The sequence below is a fragment of the Rana temporaria genome (assembly GCF_905171775.1).
Source record: "Rana temporaria chromosome 2 unlocalized genomic scaffold, aRanTem1.1 chr2p, whole genome shotgun sequence".
Taxonomy (NCBI): Eukaryota; Metazoa; Chordata; class Amphibia; order Anura; family Ranidae; genus Rana; species Rana temporaria.
In genome coordinates, this window is record NW_024404418.1 from 285,440 (window position 1) to 303,657 (window position 18,218).

Here is an 18,218-nt window from a genome sequence, read left to right on the forward strand (position 1 = left end):
GGTCATTCTTCCAAAGTGTGTGTATTGAAGTCCCCCCTGGGGAGGGGGGGGGGAGTGTTATTTGTTTCTGTACAGTTTGTAACCAGATATAAGGAGGAAAAATGTGGCATTAAAGGTCAGTCCTGCTTGACTCTGCAAACGTAGCCCGTCTCGTTTCTTGGAAGGGCGTTCGATGGGATATACCGGCGGTACCTGCATATCGCAGCTTGCCAGGGAAAAGGACGTCTCCAACGGCTGAGACCCTCACACTACTGGGTAGCCGTTACATTGGTTGGCAGCGGTGGGATGGTCCTTTTATCCAAAGAGCAAGTGCTGAATGGAGTCGCAGTACGCCAGGCTGAAAACATCCACACTAAAATATCTATTGGAGAGTCGTGGTAGGAGCGCCAGCAACAGACCACGGAGGGAGCTGATAGCTGACCTGCTGGAGCTGGATGAAATGGATGGATCCATGGAAGGAACGGAGCCCCTTGCACCGGTCAGCGAGGAAGATGTAATTACTGGGATTGTACAGCGGAGATTATCCTTGTATCCAGAAACGTCCGTGGAACTAATCAACCAGCTGTTTCGGGAAGCAAGGGAAGAGATACAAACGAAGAGGGGACAAGAACTGGAACTGGTAAGAGCTAGACAGCCCATTACACATGCAGTTCCTACCCCCCCACCTGCTGCTACAGGAAAGAAAATATCGTTCACTGCATTTAAAGCTTTTGTAGAAAGTGAGGAGGAAATCGATGGATATTTGGCGGACTTTGAGAGGCAGTGCTCACTACACCAGGTACCACCAGACCAATGGGTCACTATTTTGTCGGGGAAATTGTCGGGCAAAGCCAATGAAGCCTTTCGGGCTCTCGCTCCAGAGGATATTTTACAATATCAGCAAGTTAAAAAGGCGCTGCTAACCCGATACGCCGTAACGCCAGAAGCCTACCGCCGGCGCTTCCGGGAGTCCAAGAAGATGGCTGTGGACTCCCACATGGAATGGGCCAACCAGTTACAAAGGGTGGCATCCCTTTGGGTCCAAGGGTGCAAGGCCAACACCGGGGAGGAAGTATTACAGCTGTTCCTAATGGAACATTTCTTCCAAGACCTGGCCGCAGACATACAAGACTGGGTACGAGATCGCCGTCCCGCTAACTTAAACGAGGCGGCTCGGCTAGCAGATGAGTACGCGGAGACAAGGAAAGTAAGCCAGGGTACTATGCGGCTGGCTCATAAGGTAGAACCGCGTACTCCAACCGTCACCCCACGCCCAGAGTTTCAGGCTCCAGTCCCACCACGTCCTCAGGGGCCTAGCAACTACCCCCGGGATTCGCCTAGGGTGACGTGCCATCACTGCAGTGACACGGGACATATTGCTCGTTATTGCCCTTTGAGAGCTACAAATAACAATTGGAGACGCACAGAACCTAACACAGAGGTCACTCCATCACGTCCCTCTGCGGCCCACTGCCTGGAGACCGAGGGGGGCCCTGAGGAATGTCTGGGAATTTGGTATGAGGCAGACCCAATACAAGCGGCCTCTCCGGATAACCGTCAGCATCACCGTCAGGAGGTACGAGTGAATGGACAAGTAGCACAAGGCCTAAGAGATTCCGGGACTACTATCACTCTGATTCAAAAACATCTGGTAAAGCCAGAGAACGTGTCCACTCGCACAGTTGCCGTCCGGGTCGCAGGGGGTGCTGTATTTCGCGTACCCACCACCCGGGTGCACTTAGACTGGGGAGCCGGGTCAGGAAAGACCACAGTTGGTATCATGGACAACCTACCTGCCGAGGTGGTGCTGGGCAACGACATTGGCCCTCTGACTTCGGCTTATTTACCTACACCTGCTGCTGCTTGTCCCGTGACCACCCGCGTTGCTGGAATCAACCCACTTGCTGCTGAGAACCGGGTAAGACTACCTTCCCCGACATGTACTGTAGATCCGGCACAATATCACAGTCTAAAATGGGAATGTGACAAGTTGGCCAGTGAGAAATCAGAGATGCAACGACACTATGTCATGTATTATGAGATGTCCCGTGGCTTGAACATTGAAATGCACAAACAGGCAGAAATTGTCAAAAGATTAAATGGGATTTGCATCCAGGTGGTGCCGTATTTGTCCCAAGAACATCAGCAACAGGTTTTGGGAGCCATTGAGAGAGCAAAGCAAGTGACTGTTCCAGAATTGAATTCTATTATTCACCGTCACCATCAGCTACCGACCTGGTAAGCCAATGGGAAGGCCGACGGACTGTCCAGGCAAACGGAACTTTTACCCTAACAGCAGACCGGACATCCCCAAGTTGATCCGAAAAGGATCAATCCGGGTTTGCCGGAGTGTTCCACAAAAGGGGAGTAGTGTAACGGACATATGCATGCTGTCTGGACATCGATAATCTTCATGCAGGGAGGACTACAAGGAACTGCATGGCTTGTCACAATTGGATGTACCACATTGTATTCTGAGCTCAAAGGGTTAACTGGACAAGTCTCTTTCAATGCTGAATGCTAATGTTCCCTTTGCATAGCTAATGAACTCTCTTTTGTGTAGGTAACAGCCTCCTGTGAGGTGTCTGCTGAGGGGGATTATGTGTGAGTGATAATTGTTTTAAAGGTTAATTGAATTCTATTGTCTAATCAAGCTAAGTTTAGGAGCCAAAACGTCTAGCGGCTGATTGACTCAAGGGAAGGTCATTCTTTCAAAGTGTGTGTATTGAAGTCCCCCTGGGTGGGGGGGGGGAGTGTCATTTGTTTCTGTACAGTTTGTAAGCAGATATAAGGAGGAAAAATGTGGCAAATAAAGTCAGTCTGCTTGACCCTTCAAACGTAGCCCGTCTCGTTTCTTGGAAGGGCGTTCGATGGGATATACCGGCGGTACCTGCATATCGCAGCTTGCCAGGGAAAAGGACGTCTCCAACGGCTGAGACCCTCACACCATTGGATAGCCGTTACAAGGACTACCACTTCACCCTCCCTATATAGGACTACCACTTCACCATCCCTATATAGGATTACCACTTCACCCTCCCTATATAGGACTACCACTTCACCCTCCCTATATAGAACTACCACTTCACCCTCCCTATATAGAACTACCACTTCACCATCCCCATATAGGACTACCACTTCACCCTCCCTATATAGGACTACCACTTCACCATCCCCATACAGGACTACCACTTCACCATCCCTATATAGAACTACCACTTCACCATCCCTATATAGGACTACCACTTCACCATCCCTATATAGAACTACCACTTCACCATCCCTATATAGAACTACCACTTCACCATCACTATACAGGACTACCACTTCACCATCCCTATATAGAACTACCACTTCACCATCCCTATATAGGACTACCACATCACCCTCCCTATACAGTACTACCACTTCACCCTCCCTATATAGGACTACCACTTCACCCTCCCTATATAGAACTACCACTTCACCATCCCTATATAGAACTACAACTTCACCATCCCTATATACAACTACCACTTCACCATCCCTATATACAACTACCACTTCACCATCCCTATACAGAACTACCACTTCACCATTCCTATATAGAACTACCACTTCACCATCCCTATATACAACTACCACTTCACCATCCCTATATATAACTACCACTTCACCATCCCTATACAGAACTACCACTTCACCATCCCTATATACAACTACCACTTCACCATCCCTATATATAACTACCACTTCACCATCCCTATACAGGACTACCACTTCACGATCCCTATATAGAACTACCACTTCACCCTCCCCATATACAACTACCACTTCACCATCCCTATATAGAACTACCACTTCACCATCCCTATATACAACTACCACTTCACCATCCCTATATACAACTACCACCTCACCATCCCTATATACAACTACCACTTCACCATTCCTATATAGAACTACCACTTCACCCTCCTTATACAGGACAACCACTTCACCATCCCCATATAGGACTACCACTTCACCATCCCTATATAGAACTACCACTTCACCATCCCTAGATAGGACTACCACTTCACCCTCCCTATATAGGACTACCACTTCACCCTCCCTATATAGGACTACCACTTCACCATCCCTATATAGGACTACCACTTCACCATCGCTATATAGGACTACCACTTCACCCTCCCTATACAGGACTACCACTTCACCATCCCTATATAGGACTACCACTTCACCATCCCTATACAGGACAACCACTTCACCATCCCTATACAGGACTACCACTTCACCATCCCTATATAGAACAACCACTTCACCATCCCTATATAGGACTACCACTTCACCATCCCTATATAGGACTACCACTTCACCCTCCCTATATAGGACTACCACTTCACCATCCCTAAACAGGACTACCACTTCATCCTCACTATACAGGACTACCACTTCACCCTCCCTATATAGGACTACCACTTCACCATCCCTATATAGGACTACCACTTCACCCTCCCTAAATAGAACTACCACTTCACCATCCCCATATAGGACTACCACTTCACCATCCCCATATAGGACTACCACTTCACCATCCCTATATAAGACTACCACTTCACCATCCCTATATACAACTACCACTTCACCATCCCTATATAGAACTACCACTCCACCATCCCTATATAGAACTACCACTCCACCATCCCTATATAGAACTACCACTTCACCATACCTATACAGGACTACCACATCACCATCCCTATATGGGACTACCACTTCACCATCCCTATATAGGACTACCACTTCACCCTCCCTATATAGAACTACCACTTTACCATCCCCATATAGGACTACCACTTCACCCTCCCTATATAGAACTACCACTTCACCATCCCCATACAGAACTACCACTTCACCATCCCTATATAGGACTACCACTTCACCATCCCTATACAGGACTACCACTTCACCATCCCTATATGGGACTACCACTTCATCATCCCTATATAGGACTACCACTTCACCATCCCCATATAGGACTACCACTTCACCCTCCCTATATAGAACTACCACTTCACCATCCCTATATAGAACTACAACTTCACCATCCCTATATAGAACTACCACTTCACCATCCCTATATAGAACTACCACTTCACCATCCCTATATAGAACTACCACTTCACCATCCCTATACAGAACTACCACTTCACCATCCCTATATAGGACTACCACTTCACCATCCCTATATAGGACTACCACATCACCATACCTATATAGGACTACCACTTCACCATCCCTAAACAGGACTACCACTTCACCATCCCTATACAGAACTACCACTTCACCACCCCTATACAGGACTACCACTTCACCATCCCTATATAGGACTACCACTTCACCATCCCTATACAGAACTACCACTTCACCACCCCTATACAGGACTACCACTTCACCCTCCCTATATAGAACTACCACTTTACCATCCCCATATAGGACTACCACTTCACCATCCCCATATAGGACTACCACTTCACCATCCCTATATAGAACTACCACTTCACCATCCCCATACAGAACTACCACTTCACCATCCCTATATAGGACTACCACTTCACCATCCCTATACAGGACTACCACTTCACCATCCCTATATGGGACTACCACTTCACCATCCCTATATAGGACTACCACTTCACCATCCCCATATAGGACTACCACTTCACCCTCCCTATATAGAACTACCACTTCACCATCCCTATATAGAACTACAACTTCACCATCCCTATATAGAACTACCACTTCACCATCCCTATATAGAACTACCACTTCACCATACCTATATAGAACTACCACTTCACCATCCCTATATAGAACTACCACTTCACCATCCCTATATAGAACTACCACTTCACCATCCCTATATAGGACTACCACTTCACCATCCCTATATAGGACTACCACTTCACCCTCCCAATATAGGACTACCACTTCACCATCCCTATATAGGACTACCACTTCACCATCCCTAAACAGGACTACCACTTCACCATCCCTATACAGAACTACCACTTCACCATCCCTATATAGGACTACCACTTCACCATCCCTATATAGGACTACCACTTCACCCTCCCAATATAGGACTACCACTTCACCATCCCTATATAGGACTACCACTTCACCATCCCTAAACAGGACTACCACTTCACCATCCCTATACAGAACTACCACTTCACCACCCCTATACAGGACTACCACTTCACCATCCCTATATAGGACTACCACTTCACCATCCCTAAACAGGACTACCAATTCACCACCCCTATATAGGACTACCACTTCACCATCCCTATACAGAACTACTACTTCACCACCCCTATACAGGACTACCACTTCACCATCCCTATATAGGACTACCACTTCACCATCCCTATACAGAACTACCACTTCACCACCCCTATACAGGACTACCACTTCACCATCCCTATACAGGACTACCACTTCACCATCCCTATACAGAACTACCACTTCACCATCCCTATACAGAACTACCACTTCACCATCCCTATACAGAACTACCACTTCACCATCCCTATATAGAACTACCACTTCACCATCCCTATATAGAACTACCACTTCACCATCCCTATATAGAACTACCACTTCACCATCCCTATACAGGACTACCACTTCACCATCCCTATATAGGACTACCACTTCACCATCCCTATATAGAACTACCACTTCACCATCCCTATATAGAACTACCACTTCACCATCCCTATACAGGACTACCACTTCACCATCCCTATATAGGACTACCACTTCACCATCCCTATACAGGACTACCACTTCACCATCCCTATACAGGACTACCACTTCATCCTCCCTATACAGGACTACCACTTCACCATCCCTATACAGGACTACCACTTCACCATCCCTATATAGAACTACCACTTCACCATCCCTAAACAGGACTACCACTTCACCATCCCTATACAGAACTACCACTTCACCACCCTATACAGGACTACCACTTCACCATCCCTATATAGGACTACCACTTCACTATCCCTAAACAGGACTACCACTTCACCACCCCTATATAGGACTACCACTTCACCATCCCTATACAGGACTACCACTTCACCACCCCTATACAGGACTACCACTTCACCATCCCTATACAGGACTACCACTTCACCATCCCTATACAGGACTACCACTTCACCATCCCTATACAGGACAACCACTTCACCATCCCTATATAGAACTACCACTTCACCATCCCTATATAGAACTACCACTTCACCATCCCTATACAGAACTACCACTTCACCATCCCTATACAGAACTACCACTTCACCATCCCTATATAGAACTACCACTTCACCATCCCTATATAGAACTACCACTTCACCATCCCTATATAGAACTACCACTTCACCATCCCTATACCGGACTACCACTTCACCATCCCTATATAGGACTACCACTTCAATATCCCTATATAGGACTACCACTTCACTATCCCTATATATAACTACCACTTCACCATCCCTATATAGAACTACCACTTCACCATCCCTATACAGGACTACCACTTCATCCTCCCTATACAGGACTACCACTTCACCATCCCTATATAGAACTACCACCTCACCATCCCTATATAGGACTACCACTTCACTATCCCTATACAGGACTACCACTTCACCATCCCTATACAGAACTACCACTTCACCATCCATATACAGGACTACCACTTCACCATCCCTATATAGGACTACCACTTCACCATCCCTATACAGGACAACCACTTCACCATCCCTATACAGGACTACCACTTCACCATCCCTATATAGAACAACCACTTCACCATCCCTATATAGAACAACCACTTCACCATCCCTATATAGGACTACCACTTCACCATCCCTATATAGGACTACCACTTCACCCTCCCTATATAGGACTACCACTTCACCATCCCTAAACAGGACTACCACTTCATCCTCCCTATACAGGACTACCACTTCACCCTCCCTATATAGGACTACCACTTCACCCTCCCTATATAGAACTACCACTTCACCATCCCCATATAGGACTACCACTTCACCATCCCCATATAGGACTACCACTTCACAATCCCTATATAAGACTACCACTTCACCATCCCTATATACAACTACCACTTCACCATCCCTATATAGAACTACCACTCCACCATCCCTATATAGAACTACCACTCCACCATCCCTATATAGAACTACCACTTCACCATACCTATACAGGACTACCACATCACCATCCCTATATGGGACTACCACTTCACCATCCCCATATAGGACTACCACTTCACAATCCCTATATAAGACTACCACTTCACCATCCCTATATACAACTACCACTTCACCATCCCTATATAGAACTACCACTCCACCATCCCTATATAGAACTACCACTCCACCATCCCTATATAGAACTACCACTTCACCATACCTATACAGGACTACCACATCACCATCCCTATATAGAACTACCACTTTACCATCCCCATATAGGACTACCACTTCACCATCCCCATATAGGACTACCACTTCACCATCCCTATATAGAACTACCACTTCACCATCCCCATACAGAACTACCACTTCACCATCCCTATATAGGACTACCACTTCACCATCCCTATACAGGACTACCACTTCACCATCCCTATATGGGACTACCACTTCACCATCCCTATATAGGACTACCACTTCACCATCCCCATATAGGACTACCACTTCACCCTCCCTATATAGAACTACCACTTCACCATCCCTATATAGAACTACCACTTCACCATCCCTATACAGAACTACCACTTCACCATCCCCATATAGGACTACCACTTCACCCTCCCTATATAGAACTACCACTTCACCATCCCTATATAGAACTACCACTTCACCATCCCTATATAGAACTACCACTTCACCATCCCTATACAGAACTACCACTTCACCATCCCTATATAGGACTACCACTTCACCATCCCTATATAGGACTACCACTTCACCATCCCTAAACAGGACTACCACTTCACCATCCCTATACAGAACTACCACTTCACCACCCCTATACAGGACTACCACTTCACCATCCCTATAAAGAACTACCACTTCACCACCCCTATACAGGACTACCACTTCACCATCCCTATATAGGACTACCACTTCACCATCCCTATACAGAACTACCACTTCACCACCCCTATACAGGACTACCACTTCACCATCCCTATACAGGACTACCACTTCACCATCCCTATACAGAACTACCACTTCACCATCCCTATACAGAACTACCACTTCACCATCCCTATACAGAACTACCACTTCACCATCCCTAAACAGGACTACCACTTCACCACCCCTATATAGGACTACCACTTCACCATCCCTATACAGAACTACCACTTCACCACCCCTATACAGGACTACCACTTCACCATCCCTATATAGGACTACCACTTCACCATCCCTATACAGAACTACCACTTCACCACCCCTATACAGGACTACCACTTCACCATCCCTATACAGGACTACCACTTCACCATCCCTATACAGAACTACCACTTCACCATCCCTATACAGAACTACCACTTCACCATCCCTATACAGAACTACCACTTCACCATCCCTATATAGAACTACCACTTCACCATCCCTATATAGAACTACCACTTCACCATCTCTATATAGAACTACCACTTCACCATCCCTATACAGGACTACCACTTCACCATCCCTATATAGGACTACCACTTCACCATCCCTATATAGAACTACCACTTCACCATCCCTATATATAACTACCACTTCACCATCCCTATACAGGACTACCACTTCACCATCCCTATATAGGACTACCACTTCACCATCCCTATACAGGACTACCACTTCACCCTCCCTATATAGAACTACCACTTCACCATCCCTATACAGGACTACCACTTCACCATCCCTATACAGGACTACCACTTCATCCTCCCTATACAGGACTACCACTTCACCATCCCTATACAGGACTACCACTTCACCATCCCTATATAGAACTACCACTTCACCATCCCTAAACAGGACTACCACTTCACCATTCCTATACAGAACTATCACTTCACCACCCCTATACAGGACTACCACTTCACCATCCCTATATAGGACTACCACTTCACTATCCCTAAACAGGACTACCACTTCACCACCCCTATATAGGACTACCACTTCACCATCCCTATACAGGACTACCACTTCACCATCCCTATACAGGACTACCACTTCACCATCCCTATACAGGACTACCACTTCACCATCCCTATACAGGACAACCACTTCACCATCCCTATATAGAACTACCACTTCACCATCCCTATATAGAACTACCACTTCACCATCCCTATACAGAACTACCACTTCACCATCCCTATATAGAACTACCACTTCACCATCCCTATACAGGACTACCACTTCACCATCCCTATACAGAACTACCACTTCACCATCCCTATATAGAACTACCACTTCACCATCCCTATATAGAACTACCACTTCACCATCCCTATACAGAACTACCACTTCACCATCCCTATACAGAACTACCACTTCACCATCCCTATATAGAACTACCACTTCACCATCCCTATATAGAACTACCACTTCACCATCCCTATATAGAACTACCACTTCACCATCCCTATACAGGACTACCACTTCACCATCCCTATATAGGACTACCACTTCACCATCCCTATATAGGACTACCACTTCACTATCCCTATATATAACTACCACTTCACCATCCCTATATAGAACTACCACTTCACCATCCCTATACAGGACTACCACTTCACCCTCCCTATACAGGACTACCACTTCACCATCCCTATATAGAACTACCACCTCACCATCCCTATATAGGACTACCACTTCACTATCCCTATACAGGACTACCACTTCACCATCCCTATACAGAACTACCACTTCACCATCCATATACAGGACTACCACTTCACCATCCCTATATAGGACTACCACTTCACCATCCCTATACAGAACTACCACTTCACCATCCCTATACAGGACTACCACTTCATCCTCCCTATACAGGACTACCACTTCACCCTCCCTATACAGGACTACCACTTCACCCTCCCTATACAGGACTACCACTTCATCCTCCCTATACAGGACTACCACCTCACCATCCCTATACAGAACTACCACTTCACCATCCCTATATAGAACTACCACTTCACCATCCATATACAGGACTACCACTTCACCATCCCTATATAGGACTACCACTTCACCATCCCTATACAGAACTACCACTTCACCATCCCTATATAGAACTACCACTTCATCCTCCCTATACAGGACTACCACTTCATCCTCCCTATACAGGACTACCACTTCACCATCCCTATATAGAACTACCACCTCACCATCCCTATACAGGACTACCACTTCACCCTCCCTATACAGGACTACCACTTCACTCTCCCTATACAGGACTACCACTTCATCCTCCCTATACAGGACTACCACCTCACCATCCCTATACAGGACTACCACTTCACCATCCCTATACAGAACTACCACTTCACCATCCCTATATAGAACTACCACTTCACCATCCCTATATAGAACTACCACTTTACCATCCCTATATAGAACTACCACTTTACCATCCCTATATAGAACTACCACTTTACCATCCCTATATAGAACTACCACTTCACCATCCCTATATAGAACTACCACTTCACCATCCCTATACAGGACTACCACTTCACCATCCCTATATAGGACTACCACTTCACCATCCCTATATAGGACTACCACTTCACCATCCCTATATAGAACTACCACTTCACCATCCCCATACAGAACTACCACTTCACCATCCCTATATAGGACTACCACTTCACCCTCCCTATATAGGACTACCACTTCACCATCCCTATACAGGACTACCACTTCACCATCCCTATACAGGACTACCACTTCACCATCCCTATACAGGACTACCACTTCACCATCCCTATACAGGACTACCACTTCACCATCCCTATACAGAACTACCACTTCACCATCCCTATACAGAACTACCACTTCACCATCCCTATACAGAACTACCACTTCACCATCCCTATATAGAACTACCACTTCACCATCCCTATATAGAACTACCACTTCACCATCCCTATATAGAACTACCACTTCACCATCCCTATACAGGACTACCACTTCACCATCCCTATATAGGACTACCACTTCACCATCCCTATATAGAACTACCACTTCACCATCCCTATATAGAACTACCACTTCACCATCCCTATACAGGACTACCACTTCACCATCCCTATATAGGACTACCACTTCACCATCCCTATACAGGACTACCACTTCACCATCCCTATACAGGACTACCACTTCATCCTCCCTATACAGGACTACCACTTCACCATCCCTATACAGGACTACCACTTCACCATCCCTATATAGAACTACCACTTCACCATCCCTAAACAGGACTACCACTTCACCATCCCTATACAGAACTACCACTTCACCACCCCTATACAGGACTACCACTTCACCATCCCTATATAGGACTACCACTTCACTATCCCTAAACAGGACTACCACTTCATCACCCCTATATAGGACTACCACTTCACCATCCCTATACAGGACTACCACTTCACCACCCCTATACAGGACTACCACTTCACCATCCCTATACAGGACTACCACTTCACCATCCCTATACAGGACTACCACTTCACCATCCCTATACAGAACTACCACTTCACCATCCCTATACAGAACTACCACTTCACCATCCCTATACAGGACTACCACTTCACTATCCCTATACAGGACTACCACTTCACCATCCCTATACAGAACTACCACTTCACCATCCCTATACAGAACTACCACTTCACCATCCCTATATAGGACTACCACTTCACCATCCCTATACAGAACTACCACTTCACCATCCCTATATAGAACTACCACCTCACCATCCCTATATAGGACTACCACTTCACCCTCCCTATACAGGACTACCACTTCACCATCCCTATACAGAACTACCACTTCACCATCCCTATACAGAACTACCACTTCACCATCCCTATATAGAACTACCACTTCACCATCCATATACAGGACTACCACTTCACCATCCCTATATAGGACTACCACTTCACCATCCCTATACAGGACTACCACTTCATCCTCCCTATACAGGACTACCACTTCACCATCCCTATATAGAACTACCACCTCACCATCCCTATACAGGACTACCACTTCACCCTCCCTATACAGGACTACCACTTCACTCTCCCTATACAGGACTACCACTTCATCCTCCCTATACAGGACTACCACCTCACCATCCCTATACAGGACTACCACTTCACCATCCCTATACAGAACTACCACTTCACCATCCCTATATAGAACTACCACTTCATCATCCCTATATAGAACTACCACTTCACCATCCCTAAACAGGACTACCACTTCACCCTCCCTAAACAGGACTACCACTTCACCCTCCCTATATAGGACTACCACTTCACCATCCCTATATAGGACTACCACTTCACCATCCCTATATAGAACTACCACTTCACCATCCCTATATAGAACTACCACGTCACCCTCCCTATATAGAACTACCACTTCACCACCCTCTATCACCACCCGTTATCATCCATACCAACCACTTCATTTTCCTGATCTATCACTTTCTGTGCCTAGAGCTGAATCTTATCACCAGAACTGGAACTTCCCCTCCCCCTCTGTGATACAGAAGAACATTTCATGAGGAGGATTTACCCTTCATCACCTCAGGTCCCTGACATTCATATACAGGGAGAGAGTGGGGGTCACAGGTCACATGTTGGGGGTCACAGGTCACATGTTGAGGGTCACAGGTCACACGTTGGGGGTCACAGGTCACACGTTGGGGGTCACACGTTGGGGTCACATGTTGGGGGTCACAGGTCACACGTTGGGGGTCACAGGTCACATGTTGGGGGTCACAGGTCACACATTGGGGGTCACAGGTCACACGTTGGGGGGTCACAGGTTGGGGGTCACAGGTCACACGTTGGGGGTCACAGGTCACATGTTGGGGGTCACATGTCACATGTTGAGGGTCACAGGTCACACGTTGGGGGTCACAGGTCACACGTTGGGGGTCACACGTTGGGGTCACATGTTGGGGGTCACAGGTCACACGTTGGGGGTCACAGGTCACATGTTGGGGGTCACAGGTCACACATTGGGGGTCACAGGTCACACGTTGGGGGGTCACAGGTTGGGGGTCACAGGTCACATGTCGGGGGTCACAGGTCACATGTTGGGGGTCACAGGTCACACGTTGGGGGTCACAGGTTGGGGGTCACATGTTGGGGGTCACAGGTCACACATTGGGGGTCACAGGTTGGGGGTCACAGGTCACACGTTGGGGGTCACAGGTCACATGTTGGGGGTCACAGGTCACACGTTGAGGGTCACATGTTGGGGGTCACAGGTCACACGTTGGGGGTCACAGGTCACACGTTGGGAGTCACAGGTCACACGTTGGGGGTCACAGGTCACACGTTGGGGGTCACAGGTCACATGTTGGGGGTCACAGGTTGGGGGTCACAGGTGACATGTTGGGGGTCACAGGTCACATGTTGGGGGTCACAGGTCACATGTGTGGGGTCACAGGTTGGGGGTCACAGGTTGGGGGGTCACGTGTCACATGTTGGGGGTCACAGGTGACATGTTGGGGGTCACAGGTGACATGTTGGGGGTCACAGGTCACACGTTGGGGGTCACAGGTTGGGGGTCACAGGTGACATGTTGGGGGTCACAGGTCACATGTTGGGGGTCACAAGTTGGAGGTCACAGGTTGGGGGTCACAGGTCACAAGCTGGGGGTCACAAGTTGGGGGTCAGTACTCACGCTTGGTGCACCGGGAAGCCCCGATGGAGAAGTCCATCCAGAAGTGAAGGTTCTGCCTTATTTTTGCCTCGGATTTTCGCATAAAGCGGAGCAGCGAGTTCCATCTTACCGACAACCTCTGACATCCTGTCCCTGACACAGAGGAGGTGGGGGAGGGGTGATATCCTCTATATACAGTATATATGACTTCTCACTGCTGACAATACAGAGCTTCCCCGTAATCACCCCGCAGACATTTCCAGCACCTGCAATTAGGAGAAAAACTTTATTGTGACACAAACGTGAAAAAACAGACATTTTCTGGAAAGTATAACCTCAACATTGGGGTCACTGGTAGCAATTATAACCCTCAACATTGGGGTCACTGGTAGCAATTATAACCCCCAACATTGGGGTCACTGGCAGCAATTATAACCCCCAACATTGGGGTCACTGGTAGAAATGATAACCCCCAACATTGGGGTCACTGGTAGCAATTATAACCCCAACATTGGGGTCACTGGTAGCAATTATAACCCCCAACATTGGGGTCACTGGCAGCAATTATAACCCCAACATTGGGGTCACTGGTAGCAATTATAACCCCCAACATTGGGGTCACTGGCAGCAATTATAACCCTCAACATTGGGGTCACTGGTAGAAATTATAACCCCCAACATTGGGGTCACTGGCAGCAATTATAACCCCCAACATTGGGGTCACTGGCAGCAATTATAACCCTCAACATTGGGGTCACTGGTAGGAATTATAACCCTCAACATTGGGGTCACTGGTAGCAATTATAACCCCCAACATTGGGGTCACTGGTAGCAATTATAACCCCCAACATTGGGGTCACTGGTAGAAATTATAACCCCCAACATTGGGGTCACTGGTAGAAATGATAACCCCCAACATTGGGGTCACTGGTAGCAATTATAACCCCCAACATTGGGGTCACTGGTAGGAATTATAACCCTCAACATTGGGGTCACTGGTAGCAATTATAACCCCCAACATTGGGGTCACTGGTAGCAATTATAACCCCCAACATTGGGGTCACTGGTAGCAATTATAACCCCCAACATTGGGGTCACTGGCAGCAATTATAACCCCCAACATTGGGGTCACTGGTAGCAATTATAACCCCCAACATTGGGGTCACTGGTAGGAATTATAACCCCCCAACATTGGGGTCACTGGCAGCAATTATAACCCCCAATATTGGGGTCACTGGTAGCAATTATAACCCCCAACATTGGGGTCACTGGTAGCAATTATAACCCCCAACATTGGGGTCACTGGTAGCAATTATAACCCCCAACATTGGGGTCACTGGTAGAAATTATAACCCTCAATATTGGGGTCACTGGTAGCAATTATAACCCCCAACATTGGGGTCACTGGTGAAATTATAACCCCCAACATTGGGGTCACTGGTAGCAATTATAACCCCCAACATTGGGGTCACTGGTAGCAATTATAACCCCCAACATTGGGGTCACTGGTAGAAATTATAACCCCCAACATTGGGGTCACTGGCAGCAATTATAACCCCCAACATTGGGGTCACTGGAAGCAATTATAACCCCCAACATTGGGGTCACTGGAAGCAATTATAACCCCCAACATTGGGGTCACTGGCAGCAATTATAACCCCCAACATTGGGGTCACTGGTAGCAATTATAACCCCCAACATTGGGGTCACTGGTAGCAATTATAACCCCCAACATTGGGGTCACTGGTAGCAATTATAACCCCCAACATTGGGGTCACTGGTAGCAATTATAACCCCCAACATTGGGGTCACTGGCAGCAATTATAACCCCCAACATTGGGGTCACTGGTAGCAATTATAACCCCCAACATTGGGGTCACTGGTAGCAATTATAACCCCCAACATTGGGGTCACTGGTAGAAATTATAACCCCCCACATTGGGGTCACTGGTAGGAATTATAACCCCCAACATTGGGGTCACTGGTAGAAATTATAACCCCCAACATTGGGGTCACTGGTAGCAATTATAACCCCCAACATTGGGGTCACTGGTAGAAATTATAACCCCAACATTGGGGTCACTGGTAGAAATTATAACCCCCAACATTGGGGTCACTGGCATCAATTATAACCCCCAACATTGGGGTCACTGGCAGCAATTATAACCCCCAACATTGGGGTCACTGGCAGCAATTATAACCCCCAACATTGGGGTCACTGGTAGGAATTATAACCCCCAACATTGGGGTCACTGGTAGCAATTATAACCCCCAACATTGGGGTCACTGGCAGCAATTATAACCCCCCAACATTGGGGTCACTGGCAGCAATTATAACCCCCAACATTGGGGTCACTGGCAGCAATTATAACCCTCAACATTGGGGTCACTGGTAGCAATTATAACCCCCAACATTGGGGACACTGGTAGCAATTATAACCCCCAACATTGGGGACACTGGTAGAAATTATAACCCCCAACATTGGGGACACTGGTAGAAATTATAACCCCCAACATTGGGGTCACTGGTAGCAATTATAACCCCCAACATTGGGGTCACTGGCAGCAATTATAACCCTCAACATTGGGGTCACTGGCAGCAATTATAACCCCCAACATTGGGGTCACTGGCAGCAATTATAACCCTCAACATTGGGGTCACTGGCAGCAATTATAACCCCCAACATTGGGGTCACTGGCAGCAATTATAACCCCCAACATTGGGGTCACTGGTAGCAATTATAACCCCCAACATTGGGGTCACTGGCAGCAATTATAACCCCCAACATTGGGGTCACTGGCAGCTATTATAACCCTCAACATTGGGGTCACTGGCAGCAATTATAACCCCCAACATTGGGGTCACTGGTAGCAATTATAACCCCCAACATTGGGGTCACTGGCAGCAATTATAACCCCCAACATTGGGGTCACTGGCAGCAATTATAACCCCCAACATTGGGGACACTGGTAGAAATTATAACCCCCAACATTGGGGTCACTGGTAGCAATTATAACCCCCAACATTGGGGACACTGGTAGAAATTATAACCCCCAACATTGGGGTCACTGGTAGCAATTATAACCCCCAACATTGGGGTCACTGGTAGAAATGATAACCCCCAACATTGGGGTCACTGGCAGCAATTATAACCCCCAACATTGGGGTCACTGGTAGAAATTATAACCCTCAACATTGGGGTCACTGGCAGCAATTATAACCCCCAACATTGGGGT

At 47.1% G+C, this 18,218-nt stretch overlaps 1 protein-coding gene across 1 annotated transcript in view; it reads right to left on the minus strand.

The window, feature by feature from the left end:
- Positions 1-15,106, minus strand: part of UBASH3A (ubiquitin associated and SH3 domain containing A) — a 55,398-nt gene extending 40,292 nt beyond the window's left edge. The window contains exon 1 of the mRNA XM_040334179.1: positions 15,003-15,106. Within this exon, the coding sequence (XP_040190113.1) occupies positions 15,003-15,106 (104 nt within the window). The remainder of the gene's footprint in view (positions 1-15,002) is intronic.
- Positions 15,107-18,218: the final 3,112 nt, after the last annotated feature.